This window comes from Lynx canadensis, chromosome B4 (genome assembly GCF_007474595.2).
Source record: "Lynx canadensis isolate LIC74 chromosome B4, mLynCan4.pri.v2, whole genome shotgun sequence".
NCBI lineage: Eukaryota > Metazoa > Chordata > Mammalia > Carnivora > Felidae > Lynx > Lynx canadensis.
This window is the reverse complement of record NC_044309.1, coordinates 77,559,193-77,574,012: the sequence shown is the minus strand read 5'-3', so window position 1 is coordinate 77,574,012 and position 14,820 is coordinate 77,559,193. Positions and strand designations below refer to the sequence as shown.

At 44.4% G+C, this 14,820-nt stretch overlaps 1 protein-coding gene across 3 annotated transcripts in view; it reads right to left on the bottom strand.

Annotated features, from left to right (window-relative positions):
- Positions 1 to 14,820, bottom strand: part of SLC4A8 (solute carrier family 4 member 8) — a 79,855-nt gene that overhangs the window by 41,858 nt on the left and 23,177 nt on the right. For all 3 annotated transcript variants that reach the window (XM_030322635.1, XM_030322636.1, XM_032593973.1), the window contains exons 3-11: positions 12,853 to 12,999; positions 12,196 to 12,331; positions 10,307 to 10,467; positions 6,291 to 6,479; positions 5,323 to 5,414; positions 4,209 to 4,366; positions 3,202 to 3,289; positions 1,888 to 2,034; positions 949 to 1,049 (exon numbers count right to left, since the gene is read on the bottom strand). In XM_030322635.1, the coding sequence (XP_030178495.1) occupies positions 949 to 1,049; positions 1,888 to 2,034; positions 3,202 to 3,289; positions 4,209 to 4,366; positions 5,323 to 5,414; positions 6,291 to 6,479; positions 10,307 to 10,467; positions 12,196 to 12,331; positions 12,853 to 12,999 (1,219 nt within the window). The remainder of the gene's footprint in view (positions 1 to 948; positions 1,050 to 1,887; positions 2,035 to 3,201; positions 3,290 to 4,208; positions 4,367 to 5,322; positions 5,415 to 6,290; positions 6,480 to 10,306; positions 10,468 to 12,195; positions 12,332 to 12,852; positions 13,000 to 14,820) is intronic.

Below are 14,820 nucleotides of genomic sequence, written 5' to 3'. Positions count from 1 at the left end.
CTACCCTAAGGGAGTTTCTTTACTTAAAATAATCACTCAAGGGGCACCTGGGTGGCTCAGTCGGTTAAGCGTCTGACTTTGGCTCAAGTTATGATCTCATGGCTCGTGAGTTCAAGCCCCACATCGGGCTCTGTGCTGACAGCCCAGAGCCTGGAACCTGCTTCGGGTTCTGTATCTCCCTCTCTCTCTACCCTTCCCCACTCATGCTCTCTTTCTCTCTCTCTCTCTCTCTCTGCCTCTCTCTCTCAAAAATAAACATTAAAAATAAATAAATAAATAAATAACCACTAAATATTTATCTATATTTAGTCCACTCATGCTACAGAACAGGGATCACTCTAAAAGTATTCATTCATTCATTCATTCATCAGATACTCAGTGCCCACTCTGTGCAGGACACCCTGCTGGGTGCTAGGATTATAATGGGCACCCTGCCCTTACGGAGCAAACATTCTAGCAGGAAGACAACAAATGAAGCAATAATAATAAAGTATGGGAAGGGCTGTAAACCAAGGGGTAGGAGGAAGGTGGCAGACAGGTGAGAGACAAAGCTCAAAGTTGTGACACCACACAGTAGGAATACCTAACCTCATCTAGAGAGAGTCTTAGAAGGCTTCCCAAAGGAAGTGACCCCTAAGCTGAGACAAAAAGGTAAGTAGCAGTTAGCCAGGAGATGAGGGAGGGGACGAGTGTTCAAATCAGAAGGAATAACGTGTGGAAAGGACTGGAGGTGAGACAGACTGTGGTCAGTGGTTTGAGAAACTTGAATGAATGAATACAAGATCTGATAAATTCACAATACTTATTACAGTCAGTGGTTCCATTTGAAAAGTCATTCCCAGCCAAAATACTGGAGAGAAGAAGGCTGAAAGTGAAGACTACGACTCATTCCTTTACACAACTTCAGCCCAGTAAGCAGCATGAGCTGTGAGACGTCTCAGAACTTACCGCCCGGTGCGCTGAAGTTCTGGCCCGCTGTGGCCCCCATGTGGTTCCGGTTCTATGTGGCAAACATTTCCATTTGGAACTCCAGGCATTTTCCGCTTCTCCTTTCAACAGAGGAACACAAAATTAGTAAAGTCAGCCATCTATCCTGTCCTTCCTGTTAACAGCGGGGAGTGATAATGAGATCATCCAAAAACAGCCCCCAAATAGCCATGTGTTTGTAGTTTTCAAATGCATTTACTGATTTGGGGCAGTTTATTGACTTTCCTGAAAAACATTAACAACATATAATTTCTCGCCCTCTCTACTAGTGCCTAACTCCTAACCCTGCGTTGCTCAGAGACAGAAATATGGAGGCCTGGACATCAGGTGGGACCTAAGTTCCAGTTTCAAATCTGCCTCTGTATAATCTCACTTCACCTTAAAACTCTGAAGATAGTTTCATTGAAGATAGTTTTATTTATTTGTAATATTAAGGATAAAAACACCTGCGTGGGGATGTTGCCGGGAGGGTTGAGTTAGCATCTGTAAAGCACCAGGCCTGGTGTCTCGTGTACAAGGGCTCCTTGGCCACCTTTGATCTGTCCCAAAGTATGCGGGATTCCACCTGTTCTCTCTATACAACTTGCTCTTTTCGTCGCATGGCTTCATTCACAATATACTCCCAAGAAATGTGCTTTCCTCTCCTATCCCATCCCACATCAAACCTCCAAAAGCTGGCTTTAAAATTATCCTAGAGTAATCCTGACTGATCGCATCACACCTGAGCCAATCTATGTTACTGTGTACTCATTTTTTATAACTGCTCTGTTCATTCTAGGTGCCAAAAACAGGGCTATAGCTTGAGTTATTTAGTATATACCCACATGGTCTTTGCTTTGTCCATGGTGGGTACTCAGTAAGTGACACTTAAGCCACCATTGGCTAATGTGCATACATTACCTGGGAAGGGACATTTTTGGGTGGCTCGATTCTAATGGAGGGGTCCCACTCCCCTGGAGGGAGCACTGTAACCTGGTCTAGGAACTCGTCAATCCCCGCCAGGAGATCGTCTCGCTCTTTTGCCTTATACGCCACATCATGAAAAATCTACAGAGAAGAAAAAACCCTTAGGAAAGTTGAAAATAACTTTACTTAAAACAATCCCCAATGAAGGGCACCTGGGTGGCTCAGTCGGTTGTGCAGTTGAGCGTCCAACTCTTGATTCTGGCTCAGGTCATGATCTCACGGTTCATGAGTTCGAGCCCTTGCATCAGCCTCCACGCTAACAGCACAGAGCCTGCATGGGATTCCCTCCTTCCCTCTCCTCTCCCCCTCCCCAACTCATGCTCTTGCTCTCAAAATAAATAAATAAACTTAAAAACAACAACAACAATCACCAATGAATGTGGTAAAGGACAGATACAACCTCATGATTTTTATCTCTGTCATGGGGAATGACATGACAATGTGGAAAACTTCAGCATTTAAAAAAGTGCAAGGATAAAAGCATAAAAAAATGAAACTAAAGATGAGATGGGTCAAAAAAGAACTAGATATCTGTATGCTAGTAAAAGAAAAGATGAGACTCTAAAGTTGTATAATTGTTATCCCCCCAAAGAGTGGGACAAAAGGCAAGATACATGGGAAAATTTTCCTATCATAATGGTTGGAAAAAGTGGATGAAATTCCTAATGAAGGTCCCCCACGAAATAAGCTTCCCAATCAAAGACAGATGACAAAACACAACCCCCATCTCCCTCTGCCTGCTAACACATAGGCCTTACAAACCCTACCCTGCAGCTTACAGGAGCAGTACAGTCCTCACTAGGGCATGTAGTGGGGATTCAGCATCATGGCAGCCACAATGTCTGGTTGTTTGGGACGTTCACATCTCAGTACCCAAGCTCATACCCCTGACCCTCACGTGGAATAAGAGTGAGGGTTCTTTATGTAAATAGCTTTTATGTATGCAATTAGCCATCCTCTCTAGAAGGTTGTCAGCCTTAACACCTTTCTCTCTAGGCATCCTAAGAGCCAATGATAATTTTCCCAGAAAAAGATTTCTCTGCATCCTTGGGAGAGATGATATAGGAAGAAATAACCCCAGAAGGTTTGGTCTTCCCACAAAAAGCATTCAGAGAAGTGACCTGACCTGCTTCCCAGAAGACACTGCAAGGGTGGTTATTTTATCCCCAACAGATAACTCAGGGTCTAGCACAGAGTAAATACTCAATACATATTTACGGCATGAACGAAAAGCAGAATGGTGCATACCTCATCTGTCATGATGGTGGCCATGGATCTGCCAATCTCATGGTACTGCTGACCTTTCCCTACTGGACCCAATAGGATAAACAAAAATCTGGCAACACACACAGAGGATGAAATTATAAACTATATAAGAAGACATAAAGAAGTGGCATCTTATTCCTCTCCAAACAGCGAAACATTTCTCTCTCCTATCAACCAGAAATCACTGTGGTAACTTCAATAAAAGGAGACAGACTAATGATGGAGCAATATAAGTGGCCTTGACCTAACAGCTCCACTCTGAGCATTGGACGTATTTGTATGACTCCATTCAATAATGCGGTTATAATTGTTAGGGTTTCCATAGACACAATTCCTTGCTATAGGAAAAAAAAATTCTTTTTTTTTTATTCTTTTTTAAAAACATGCCATTGTTGTGCAAATTCAAGGTTTTCTGAATCTCATTCATTGCTCTAATAAGCAAATGATGGGGAGAGGAAGTTGACATGATCAAGCCCTGTAGAGGAGTCGAAATTGTGTTCTGGACATCTGAATACTCTGTAATTAATGGGGCTCCGAATCACCTGAATCACCACCTTCAGAGTGCACGAATAGCCTTTTGAACAAATGTGGACATATTTGCAAACCATACAAATCCTGCCAGAACCGTGGAAAGAGACATCAGTACTTTTGCTCAGACATATTTCCCTGAGACGCGGCTCTGTGGAACTGAGAGGGTAAGACTCAGGCCTCCCACCAGAACAAGTGATTAGCCTGTGATACGCCCTTGGGATGCTCTTCAGTTCTCCACTCCCAAGGCTATAGTTACTTAAAAGTCATAGCCTTAAAAGTCTTAGAATTCTTCTGCGTGGAGGTTAATCCAACATACCCCCAGTGAGATCGCTGCTGAATTTTAAACAGCATTCCCCAGTTAATCCCAAATTTTGGCACTAGCTGGTTTCTTCTACCAGAGCTCACACAAATCTGTGCTTGAGACAGAATGCGCTGAGTTTCGCTGCCCTTGTCTTTACCTTGTTGGGATGGGCACTTCTGTCAGACCCGAGAGAAGAACGGCTGGAGAGAGCCTCACAAAGGCAACGATGGGGCGGTCCAGAGAATCCACCTCACCAACCAGGACATTTGAGGCCTCCGCCCCAGTGGGAATTTTTTTCATGAAATGAAGATCCACCTGAAAGTCCAAAAGAACCCTCTGACAACCTAGGAGCTGTCACCTCACACATCAACCACCTCCCTTACCTTACATTCACCTGTCGTCTCATGATTTAACAAATGTTTGCTCACACTCTTTCATTTGACCCTTGCAATACCTCTGTAAAGTGGATAAAATAGGTCTTATTAGCCTCATTTTTTATTTACAAAAAAAATGAAATGACTGAAACCCAGAGAGGTGAAGTTGACTTGCCCAGTGGAGCCTTTAAGAGAGAGAACTTAAATCCAGGTCCTCTGATTTGAATTTCATTACACCACGCTTTCTCACCGACTGTTTTTGAAGCTCTCGGTCAAATTTTTTCCCTTTTAAAACACTTGACTGCTTTGTCAGAGGTTTCAGCTTTTCTAAATAAAACAGGGAGCCTTCCCAGCAGAGAAGTGACGCGACCCCATCTGTGTTCTAGCTAGTGTCGAGGACAGACCAGGGCAATGAGAGGCTGGAGGCAGGGAGATCGAGGCTTGAGCCAGAAGCTGCAGCGAGGCACTGCTACCGCAGAAATCTTAGGATGCCCAAGTCACAGTCCCCAAGAAGAGCCTCGACCGCAAAGTAGTTTTAGGAGACAAGAGCAAAAATATTGTTTCCGCAAAACCCTGGGAGGTGAGAAGGGGCTGCTGAAGAGTAAGCACCAAAAACAACTTTGGAAGAATCGGGAGGTCTGTGTCAGGGAGGCTTATCGGGGGCTCCTCTCAGTTCTAGCATCGAACCTGGTGGAATAAACTTGAGTCCGCCCCATGCAGGCTGGAGTGCAAGGGAGAAGACCCAGGCAGAGGGGCCTCCTTCTCTGCAGAAAGGGTTCTGGTCTTAGACAAAAGGTGTTGAGCTACCAAAGCTTACCCGGCTTCCAGCGATTGGACTCTCGGTTCCACTAGGAATACTCTTAGGCCTACAAGCCAAGCTCCCGTGTCTCTGCTCACCTTGCTTAAATCCACGGGACTGTGTTCACAATTCACGCCATTTTTTACTTCAAGACTCGTAGTTGGAACAGACTGAGGAGACACAGTTTGACCTATTCAGAGAAGACAGAATCCTCTGAGCCTCTGCCCTTTCCCCCCTTTGACACACCCCATCCGTCACCCGTTGGCTATGGCTCTCTGTCCTGCAAGGCCCATAGAGAAGAGCTAAGAAGACTGTGCAGATAAGACCCACACATACATGTCTCCTTACGGACTAGTAAAGGGAGGGCAGAAGTCTTACTACTTCCGCACCTTCTTCCTGAACATGTTTGTGGTCCTCTTTTCTTCCTCTATTAAGGCAGGAATTCTTAACCAGGAGTGCATATCAGAGACTCCTTTGGATAACGTTTCAAATACGTAGATTCCCAGGCATATCCCCTGCACGTTGTGATTCAGTAAATGTGGGGACAGGGAGACATAGAGATTAGACCCTGCCTGGCCACAGAGAAGGAAACCAAACAGCGGCTGAGATTCATGGAATGTCTACAACCCGTCACGTACCTGATTAAGGGATTTACGTAGAATCACGTATCGAAACCTCACATTAAACCGATGGGGCAGATGCTATTATCATCCTTATTTCACAGAGGAGAAAGTGAGACTTTAAGAGGTTTAGGAGGCTGCCCGAGGTCACACACTTTGCAAATAGTGGAGCCTGAATCTCAAGCCTCGAAGTCTGACTCAAGAACCTATACTACTGTATTTTGTGTCCCTAATCTAAGATCAATCTGAGGCAACATCCCTAGTGCCACAGAGATAGTGGCATCAGTCCCAGCCCCCCATCTTGCCAGTAACCAAACCATATTGTGTGTAAGTGAGCATGGAAACATATTAGACAAATATAGCCTGTACCCTCTGGTAACTTAGCATCTTCAACTAGTTCCTAAGTGTCTTATTAATAAAAGAACAGTCACTCCTAATAATCTTACCATTTTTATCCATCGAATGTGGATCTGACTGCTTCTTGCCAACCTCAGCGAAGGAGCGAACAATGGGAATGAGGTTATTTCTCTTTTTTTCATTCTGATGATGATGCTTCTTGAGAAGGGCTTCCCGTACTTTAACCCTCATGCTGTCATTCAGGTCACTGAACAGTTCTTGCTGGTCCAGGATCAGGTCTGGAAAGCAGGTGCTAACATGAGCACTCAAACTGACAGTGAACTCAAAGAGGCCCGCGTTGGGTGGTATGAGGGGCGAGGGGCGAGGAGTGGGAGAAACAGTTCCACGAGGGTCATTAAGGTACAAGGTACAATCATACCTCAGGGCCTGAAAGATCTATTTGACGACAGCAGCTGTGACAAGTTATACTTTATGCAGATAACAGATCATTATTATTAGAAACAATCAAGCATTTAATAGGTGCCAGAACTATACTATGAACTTTACACAGATTATCCAATCAAATCCTAATGAAACCTCTGAGAAGGAGGTGGTATTGTAACAATTTGTACAGATCCAGAAAACTGAGGCCCAAACGTTACAAAATTTCCCAAGATCTCACATCTAGTAAGTCGCAGAGCTGAGATTCAATCCCAAGACTATCTGACTCAAAAGCCCACACCGTTACCCACTTTGTTCTGTTATCTGCCAAAGTTCCTCTATATTCCCTTCCTCCAACATTTCAACATCGCTATACTCGTCAAGAGGAACGACAACTGTAGAACGCTCCGAATGACAATTTGAAGGTGGAACTGACCGTGTATGATTCAGTTAACTAAGTGCCCCAGGCAATTACCATCAACCTTTAACCTGTCAGACCAACACAGTTGAGGGGGGTTAAAAAATCCCAATAATGAGTATGAGTTCTAGAGGCCCACATTCTGTCCCACTTCTATCACTTTCTGTGTGATCTTGGGCAAGTTACATAACCTTTCCGTACCTCAGTTTCCTCATCTGTAATATGGCGCTAATATTATTAACCATCTTCAAAAGTTGTTACAGAAAATTAATGAGATAATAAATACAAAGTGCTGTATCAGTAAATACTTGATACAGTTTATCTATCCTTATCACCAATATGAATACATCAGGTACCCAATGTAAAGAACTATAGCAATTATACTTCAGTCCTACATCCCTATCCCCAAGCCTCCCCAAAACTTCAACCTATTCTCAACCCCAACTCCATCCATGACTATCCAAGTCTAGAAGAAAATCTATTTTGAATATTCAAGCTGAAGATCCATGGTTTCTCTATATTTAACCTTTATATTGATGGGTTTATTGCTCCCATATTATAAACATGCTTCAGGATCTTTCATCTTTTTTTTTTTTTTTAAGATTTTATTTTTAAGTAATCTCTACACCCGACGTGGGACTTGAACCCACAACCCCGAATTCAAGAGTTCACACGCCCCACTGACTGAGCCAGCCAGGTGTCCCAAGATCCTTCATCTTGAAAAAAAAATGTAAAAGAAGAATGTCCAACCCAGACCCTCCTTTAACTCTGGCACTCTGTCTGTCTCACTCTCTCTCTCTCTCTCTCTCTCTCTCTCTCTCTCTCTCCTATCATTTACAGTTTTCAAAAGAGGGGCACCTGGGTGGCTAAGGTTGTTAGCGTCCAGCTTCAGCTCAGGTCATGATCTCACGGTTCGTGAGCTGGAGTCCCCCGTCAGGCTCTGCTCTGGCAGAACAGAGCTTACTTGGGATCCTCTGCCCACCCCCGCTCTCTCTACTCCTCCCCCACATGCTTGGGAGCACATGCACGTGCACATTTTCTCTCTCTCTCTCAAAAATAAATAAACGTAAAAAATAATAAAAATAAATTTTAAAATCTTAAAAAAATAAAATTAAAATCACAAAATAAAGTTCTCAAAAATTTCTCAGTCCCCTGCAATTTGGCTCTCTCAATGAAATTGCTTTTGATAGGGGCGCCTGGGTGGCGCAGTTGGTTAAGCATCCGACTTCAGCCAGGTCACGATCTCGCGGTCCGTGAGTTCGAGCCCCGCGTCGGGCTCTGGGCTGATGGCTCAGAGCCTGGAGCCTGTTTCCGTTTCTGTGTCTCCCTCTCTCTCTGCCCCTCCCCCGTTCATGCTCTGTCTCTCTCTGTCCCAAAAATAAATAAAAAACTTGAAAAAAAAAATTAAAAAAAAAAAAAAAAAAAAAAAAAAAAAAATTGCTTTTGATAAAATCAATGGCCTTCCAGTTGCTAAATTCAGTGGATGTTTACGTGGCCTCTCTGCAGCATTTGACACTGAGGAGTTGAAACTCTCTCCCTTCTTAGCTTTTGTAACGAGCTGAATGGTGGCCCCCTCGAGATTTCTATGTACGAATCCCCCAGAACCTGTGACTGTGATCTTATTTGTAAAAAGGGTCTTTGCGCATGTAACTAAGTTAAGGATCTCAAGATCATCGTGGAGGATGTTGACAAATATTCTCACAAGAGAGACACAAATGAGAAGTCCATGCGAAGACAGAGGCAGACTGGAGTTACGCATTCCTGAGAAGGAACACCTTGAGCCACTAGAAGCTGGAAGAAGCAAGGAATAACTTTCCCCTAGAGCCTTCAGAGGGGACACAGGGTCTCATCAGTGCTGACCCCTCCCCTGTTTCCCCAAGTGATCCCAGAGAGGCAGAATCTCTTGGACACTTGCAGAAAAGCTTAAAGAAATCTTTATTTCACTGTCTAGCCAAACAGAGCCAAGCTGAGGGAAAAAACCTTCACATGCACCCAGGTGTTTCCCAAACGCCATTCCTAAAACATGATAACAACACTCAACATCAGGAAACCCCATCAGACATCTCCCATTACATCTTGCTGAAAAAATGGGGGTACTGTGGCTCAGTTTCTTACATGTCTTCCCCAGCTGCCATGTTTACAAATCTTTCCTTAACACCTTTTTCTCTGCACAACTCCCAGTTGCCCCTTCCTCTAATTATTACCAAGACATATCTCTGTTGTTGCACTTACTTAAATTGTTCCACGGTTATTTCCCCCGTTAGAAGGTGAGTTCCTTGAGAGTAGGAACTATATCTTATTTCCCTGTGCCTAGCATATTACCAAGTGTAAACAGATACAAAATAAATGTGTGCTAAATGAATAGGCAAATGGAGGACCGAACACCCTGTCATTTGAAATAGGCTGTGAAATAGGTAGAGTGGTTTCTTACTTTAAAACCCATCCCACAGGGCGCCTGGGTGGCTCAGTCGGTTGAGCGTCCAACTCTTGATTTCAGCGTAAGTCAGGATCCCAGGGTCATGGGATCAAGCTCCGCATTGAGCTCCACGCTGACAACACAGAGCCTGCTGTTCTCTCTCTCTCTCTCTCTCTCTCTCTCTTTTCCTCCCCCCCCACTCTCTCTCTCTCAAAATAAATAAGCTTAAAAAAATAACAAAATTTGGGGCGCCTGGGTGGCTCAGTCGGTTAAGCGTCCGACTTCGGCTCAGGTCACGATCTCGCGGTCCGTGAGTTCGAGCCCCGCGTCGGGCTCTGTGCTGACCACTCAGAGCCTGGAGCCTGTTTCAGATTCTGTGTCTCCCTCTCTCTCTGCCCCTCCCCCGTTCATGCTCTGTCTCTCTCTGTCTCAAAAATAAATAAACGTTAAAAAAAATTTAAAAAAAAAAACAAAATTAAATTAAAAACCCATCCCACAGCTGAAGACATTGAGGTCGAGAAGGTTCAGTGACTGGCGTAATGACACAAAGCTACTTTATTCTTTCCTCCACACTTCTTTTTTTTAATGATTATTCATTTTTTTAAGAGAGAAAGAGAGAGAGGGGGTGAGCAGGGAAGGGGCAGAGAGAGAGGGAGACACAGAATCCCAAGCAGGCTCCAGGCTCTGAGCTGTCAGCACAGAGCCCGACACGGGGCTTGAACTCACGGACCCCGAGATCATGACCTGAGCTGAAGTCGGACACTTAGCCGACTGAGCCACCCGGACGCCCCTCCACACCACACTTCTTAATTTAAACAAACATTCCTCTGTTTTCTCTCACCTACGCTTACCTGAAATTTCTTCTATACTATTTGCACGCATATCCAGAAGGACTGTTCCATTTATAAGGCAGCTCCTTAGCTCAAAGAGACTATGCAGTGAAAGGGTCGCCACATAAGGCTTGCTCCAGCGCTCTCCCCCATCCTCGACATCTTCTTCAAACTTCAGCCACCTGAAAGCGTGACAAACAACTAGACGCCAGAGGTAGAAAATGAAGGATTTTCACGAGAGAATTTTCTTTTAATTTTTTTTTAATGTTTATTTGTTTGTTTTGAGAGAGGGACAGACAGAGAGCAAGCAGGGGAGGGGAAGAGAGAGAGGGAGACAGAATCCTAATCAGGCTCCAGGCTCTGAGCTGTCAGCGTGGAGCCCGATGCGGGGCTCAAACTCTCGAACCGTTAAGATCATGACCTGAGCCGAAATCAAGAGTCAGACGCTTAACTAACTGAGCCACCCGGGCGCCCCTTACGAGAGAATTTTTAATGTAAGCCACAAAGAAAGACATCTGAATAATCATACTGAACGTTGTAATTTAATCTATATGTTCAGGGTACATTGGTAAGTGAAAAAAAAGCAGGTTATAAAACAGTGCAAAATTGAGTACAGTTTGATCCCATTTCTATTTAAAGAAAGATTTAAAAATACAAACACACATGTATAAGACACCAAATGCTGTATCCCTCATTATACCTGGGGTAGTAAAATTATACATAATTTTCATCTTCTGCTTTTTGCTATCTTTATTTTCCAATTTTGTATAACGAGCACATATTACTTGTGTGACAGATAGATCTCAGGGCGCCTGGGTGGTTCGGTCGGTTAAGCGTCCGACTTCAGCTCAGGTCATGATCTTGTGGTTCGTGGGTTTGAGACCCCGCATTGAGCTCTGTGCTGACAGCTCAGGGCCTGGAGCCTGCTTGGGATTCTGTGTCTCCCTCTCTCTCTGCCCCTCCCCTGCTTGTGGTCTGTCTCTCTCTGTCTCTCAAAAATAAACATTAAAAAAAAAAAAAGATCTCATCGGTATCATTTTGGTATATTAATAAAATGATCATATTTTTCTTTTTAAAAAGCTCTGTGTGACCTTTAGAAGTTGGCAAAGACAGAATAACAAGACGAATTGCCTTTTCACTTGGTATCAGGTTGATTGGCTTGTCTAATCCTCTCCAGCCATGGCAAACGTCCAAGGATATAGCAAGGTTCCAGGAAGAGCTGTTCCAATAAGAGCTAGAGCCACACTTTGCTAGTTACCCAATTTGCCTTCTTCCCTGAGGCTCAGGCATGCTGGCTTTGTATTGTCCGTGAGGCTCACTGGTCAATTACAGAGGAGCCCCAGACATGGCCCTGGTTAATCGGAGGGCTCTTTTGGGGTTTGAGCCTCAAGCAAGCCTGGTCATAACCAGGGTTATAACCTAGCTATAACCTAGCTATAACCCCAGGGGTCTCCGTGAGGTTGGGCTGTCTCAAAAATTCTGAAACGCCCAGTAAATTAAAACCCAAACGAATTAAAATTCTATGGTTCACCTGCAGAAAAGTCTTCACCTATGCTATATTTTCTGGGATGGGTCCAAACCAAGGCGGTCCCATGAAGCATCTTCTAAGCCAGACCTATAGTATCAAGATAGCCCAGGAACAACTCTGGGCCCTAAATAAGTTAGAGGACTCCCTAAAGGTTCTGTTGTTTCTGCCACCAATCCCAGGCTCAATTGGTACAGACGTCACCAGAGACATCACAAAGAGGCCGACATCAAGACTTCGAGTAGAAGACTCTGGAACATTAATCCCCATGTCAGTCATTACTTCTCCCATGAAGAAATAAACGAAAAGTAGACCTGTCACTTGCTGAAAGGTCCAAGTTGGTCTACCCAAGCAAATCTTGACCCAGGTTATTTTAGTGCCTTACCTGGCTGTCTCCTTCCATTCAGCATCTTCTCCCTCTTTCATACAGATCTCATCCAGCTCTGTGAACAGCTCGTGAGGTACATGCTCTTCATCTTCCTCAGTGCCCAGAATGAACTGAACACGCTGAGATGGTGTGTCTGGAAAATCAACCACAGAGAAAGGTCTGCTCCCAGCCTCAACTTAGAACAGAAATAGCATTCTGCTATACTTAGCACATCTGGGGGCCTTATAACTTCAGGAACATAGAGAAGACAATCCTGAATGTAGATCAAAAACATTTCTTTACCACCTACCACCCCCCACCCCCAAAATGCTATTCTATGCAAGCAGTTGAAGGGAGGGAAAAATTATGAGCTAAGACCACTTGAAGAAAACCCACAACAAACTGGAAATCTGATTACTTTGATCAAAAAGCATGGATAATTTTCCGGCAAATGATTTCATCTATATAGTCATTGATTTGGGGGGACCTGAACTATATGAATTTTTCAGGAAGGTATTTTTGATTCTTAGAGGCATTTCTTCTTGGAAGCAAGCTCTGAAAACTCTACAAAAGGATTAGAGAAGCAAGACCACCTACTTGACGTCCATCACACATTCCCTCAGCCTCACCGAGGTCCCAGCCATGGACACCCACCCTCTGTCCCGAGAGTGTTACCGTGGGCCAGGGCCTCTGGGCCTTCCTCCCCCTGGCTGGCTCCTTTGCCCCGCCCCCGTCTCCGGTGCTTCTGGCCATGGGTTCGGTGATGACGATGGCTCTGCCGGCCCAGAGGCATCCGAACCCCCACATACAGAGTTCTATGACCTAGAACAAAGCAGAAGGTGTGTGCAAAGAATGCCTTTTTCTTTTTTTTTTTTTTTTTTAGGTTTTTATTTATTTATTTTTGGTAATCTCTATACCCAACACGGGGCTCAAACTCACAATCCCAAGATCAAGAGTCTCACGCTCCTCTGACTGAGCCAGCCAGGCACCCCAGAGAATGCCATTAGTAAAAGGAATTGAGCATATTTAAGAGAGAAAGAAAATCATAGTTCTCTGGCCTGGTCACAACTCTAGTGGCAAAACTTCAAAGACTTCCAAGACTAAAAATGTATAGAGACCTTGGAGTTGACGGACTCCTTCACCCTACAGTGGCTGCAAGCCTCACAGGAGTGTTAAGATCAAAGGAAGTAACGTGCATGAACCTGATTTGCAAACCATAAAGGTCAACACAGATGCTAGTCGTTGTTATGACAATTTGAGCAATTGGAAAAAAGCAATACAGTCACTCTGACAACCGCAGCAAGTCTTGGAAGGGAGGTAGTTTAGAAAAGTGGTTAAATGCCCAAGTTAACCTGCCTGGGTCCTACACTCGACGACACCATTCACTAACCATGTAACCTGGAACAAGTTATTTAATCTCTCTCTGTTTTTAAAAAAATAATACTAAAAGCTTATTATTTAAACTCAGAGGGTTTTTATGAGCAGTAAATAAGATCATGTATGTACAATGCTTAACACGATGCCAATACATTCTAGAACCAGTTTCCATTACTTTTTTCTCCTTCGTTGTAGAATAAACAAGCTCAAATAGAAGTGAGAGACTAGTTACAAACCATAAGAAGCACGAGTCTGCGGTTGTAGGGAGAGAGAGTAAATATTGTACAAGAAGAGAAGAACATGAGAAAACAAGTGATCCCGCAGCATACCTGCATAGGTCCTCCTTTTCTACTCATTTGTTCCTTCTATAGGCAATATTTTATTCTGCTCGTGACTTCTAGGCCTCTCTCACCTCCACTGGCTTTCCCTGCTTTCCTGCCAGGCCTGAAGTGCAAAATCAGTAGCTTCTGGGAGGCTACCACCCCCGACACGCAGAGCCTTAGTCTTCCCCCCCAGTGCTGCCCAGTTACAGCCACTAGCACTCTAGATCCTGGACTGATCCCCTGCTTCTTCCATTACAGAAGCATTCCAATCTTCAGTCACTGTCCTCAAATCCACAAGCCTGGTTGACACTTCCTCCCTCTGAGCAGGTGACCTCACTTCATATGTTACTAAGAAGACTTAGGCTGTCTCATGTGACCTCTGTCCATCTCAGCCTGGCTTGCTTTCTCCCCCAGCTTCTCCTCTTTGCCAGGCTAATGAGCGTGGCCTCCCATGCATCTGGAGTCCTACTCCATCAGCTATCCCCAGTCTCTCCTTTCTATCTACCCCTTCCACAGCTTTCTCTTGATTACAAGTCTCTCTCTTTTTTTTTTTAAAGTAAACTCTAGGCCCGACGTGGGACTCGACCTCATGACCCTCAGAACAAGAGTTGCATGCTCTACCAACTGAGCCAGCCAGGTACCCCAAGTCTCTCCTATCTTAAAAAGAAACTTTCCCAATATGGTGCTACCCTCTAAGCTTCTACCTGTCCTCTTCCCTTCTCCATCAAACCACTTTTGGGAACAGTCTACCCACCTAGCTCCCTTTCCTCACCATCTCCTTGTTCCATAGCATCTACATGTGGCTACTTTCCACTGAAAGTGTCCTCATTAGGGACCACTTAATCACCAAATCTCTATCATCTTATGTATCTCTCAAAAGCCTTTCTTGAGAGCCCACCATGTGCCAGGCTATCCTGGTATCCATATCCCTAGACTACTTCCT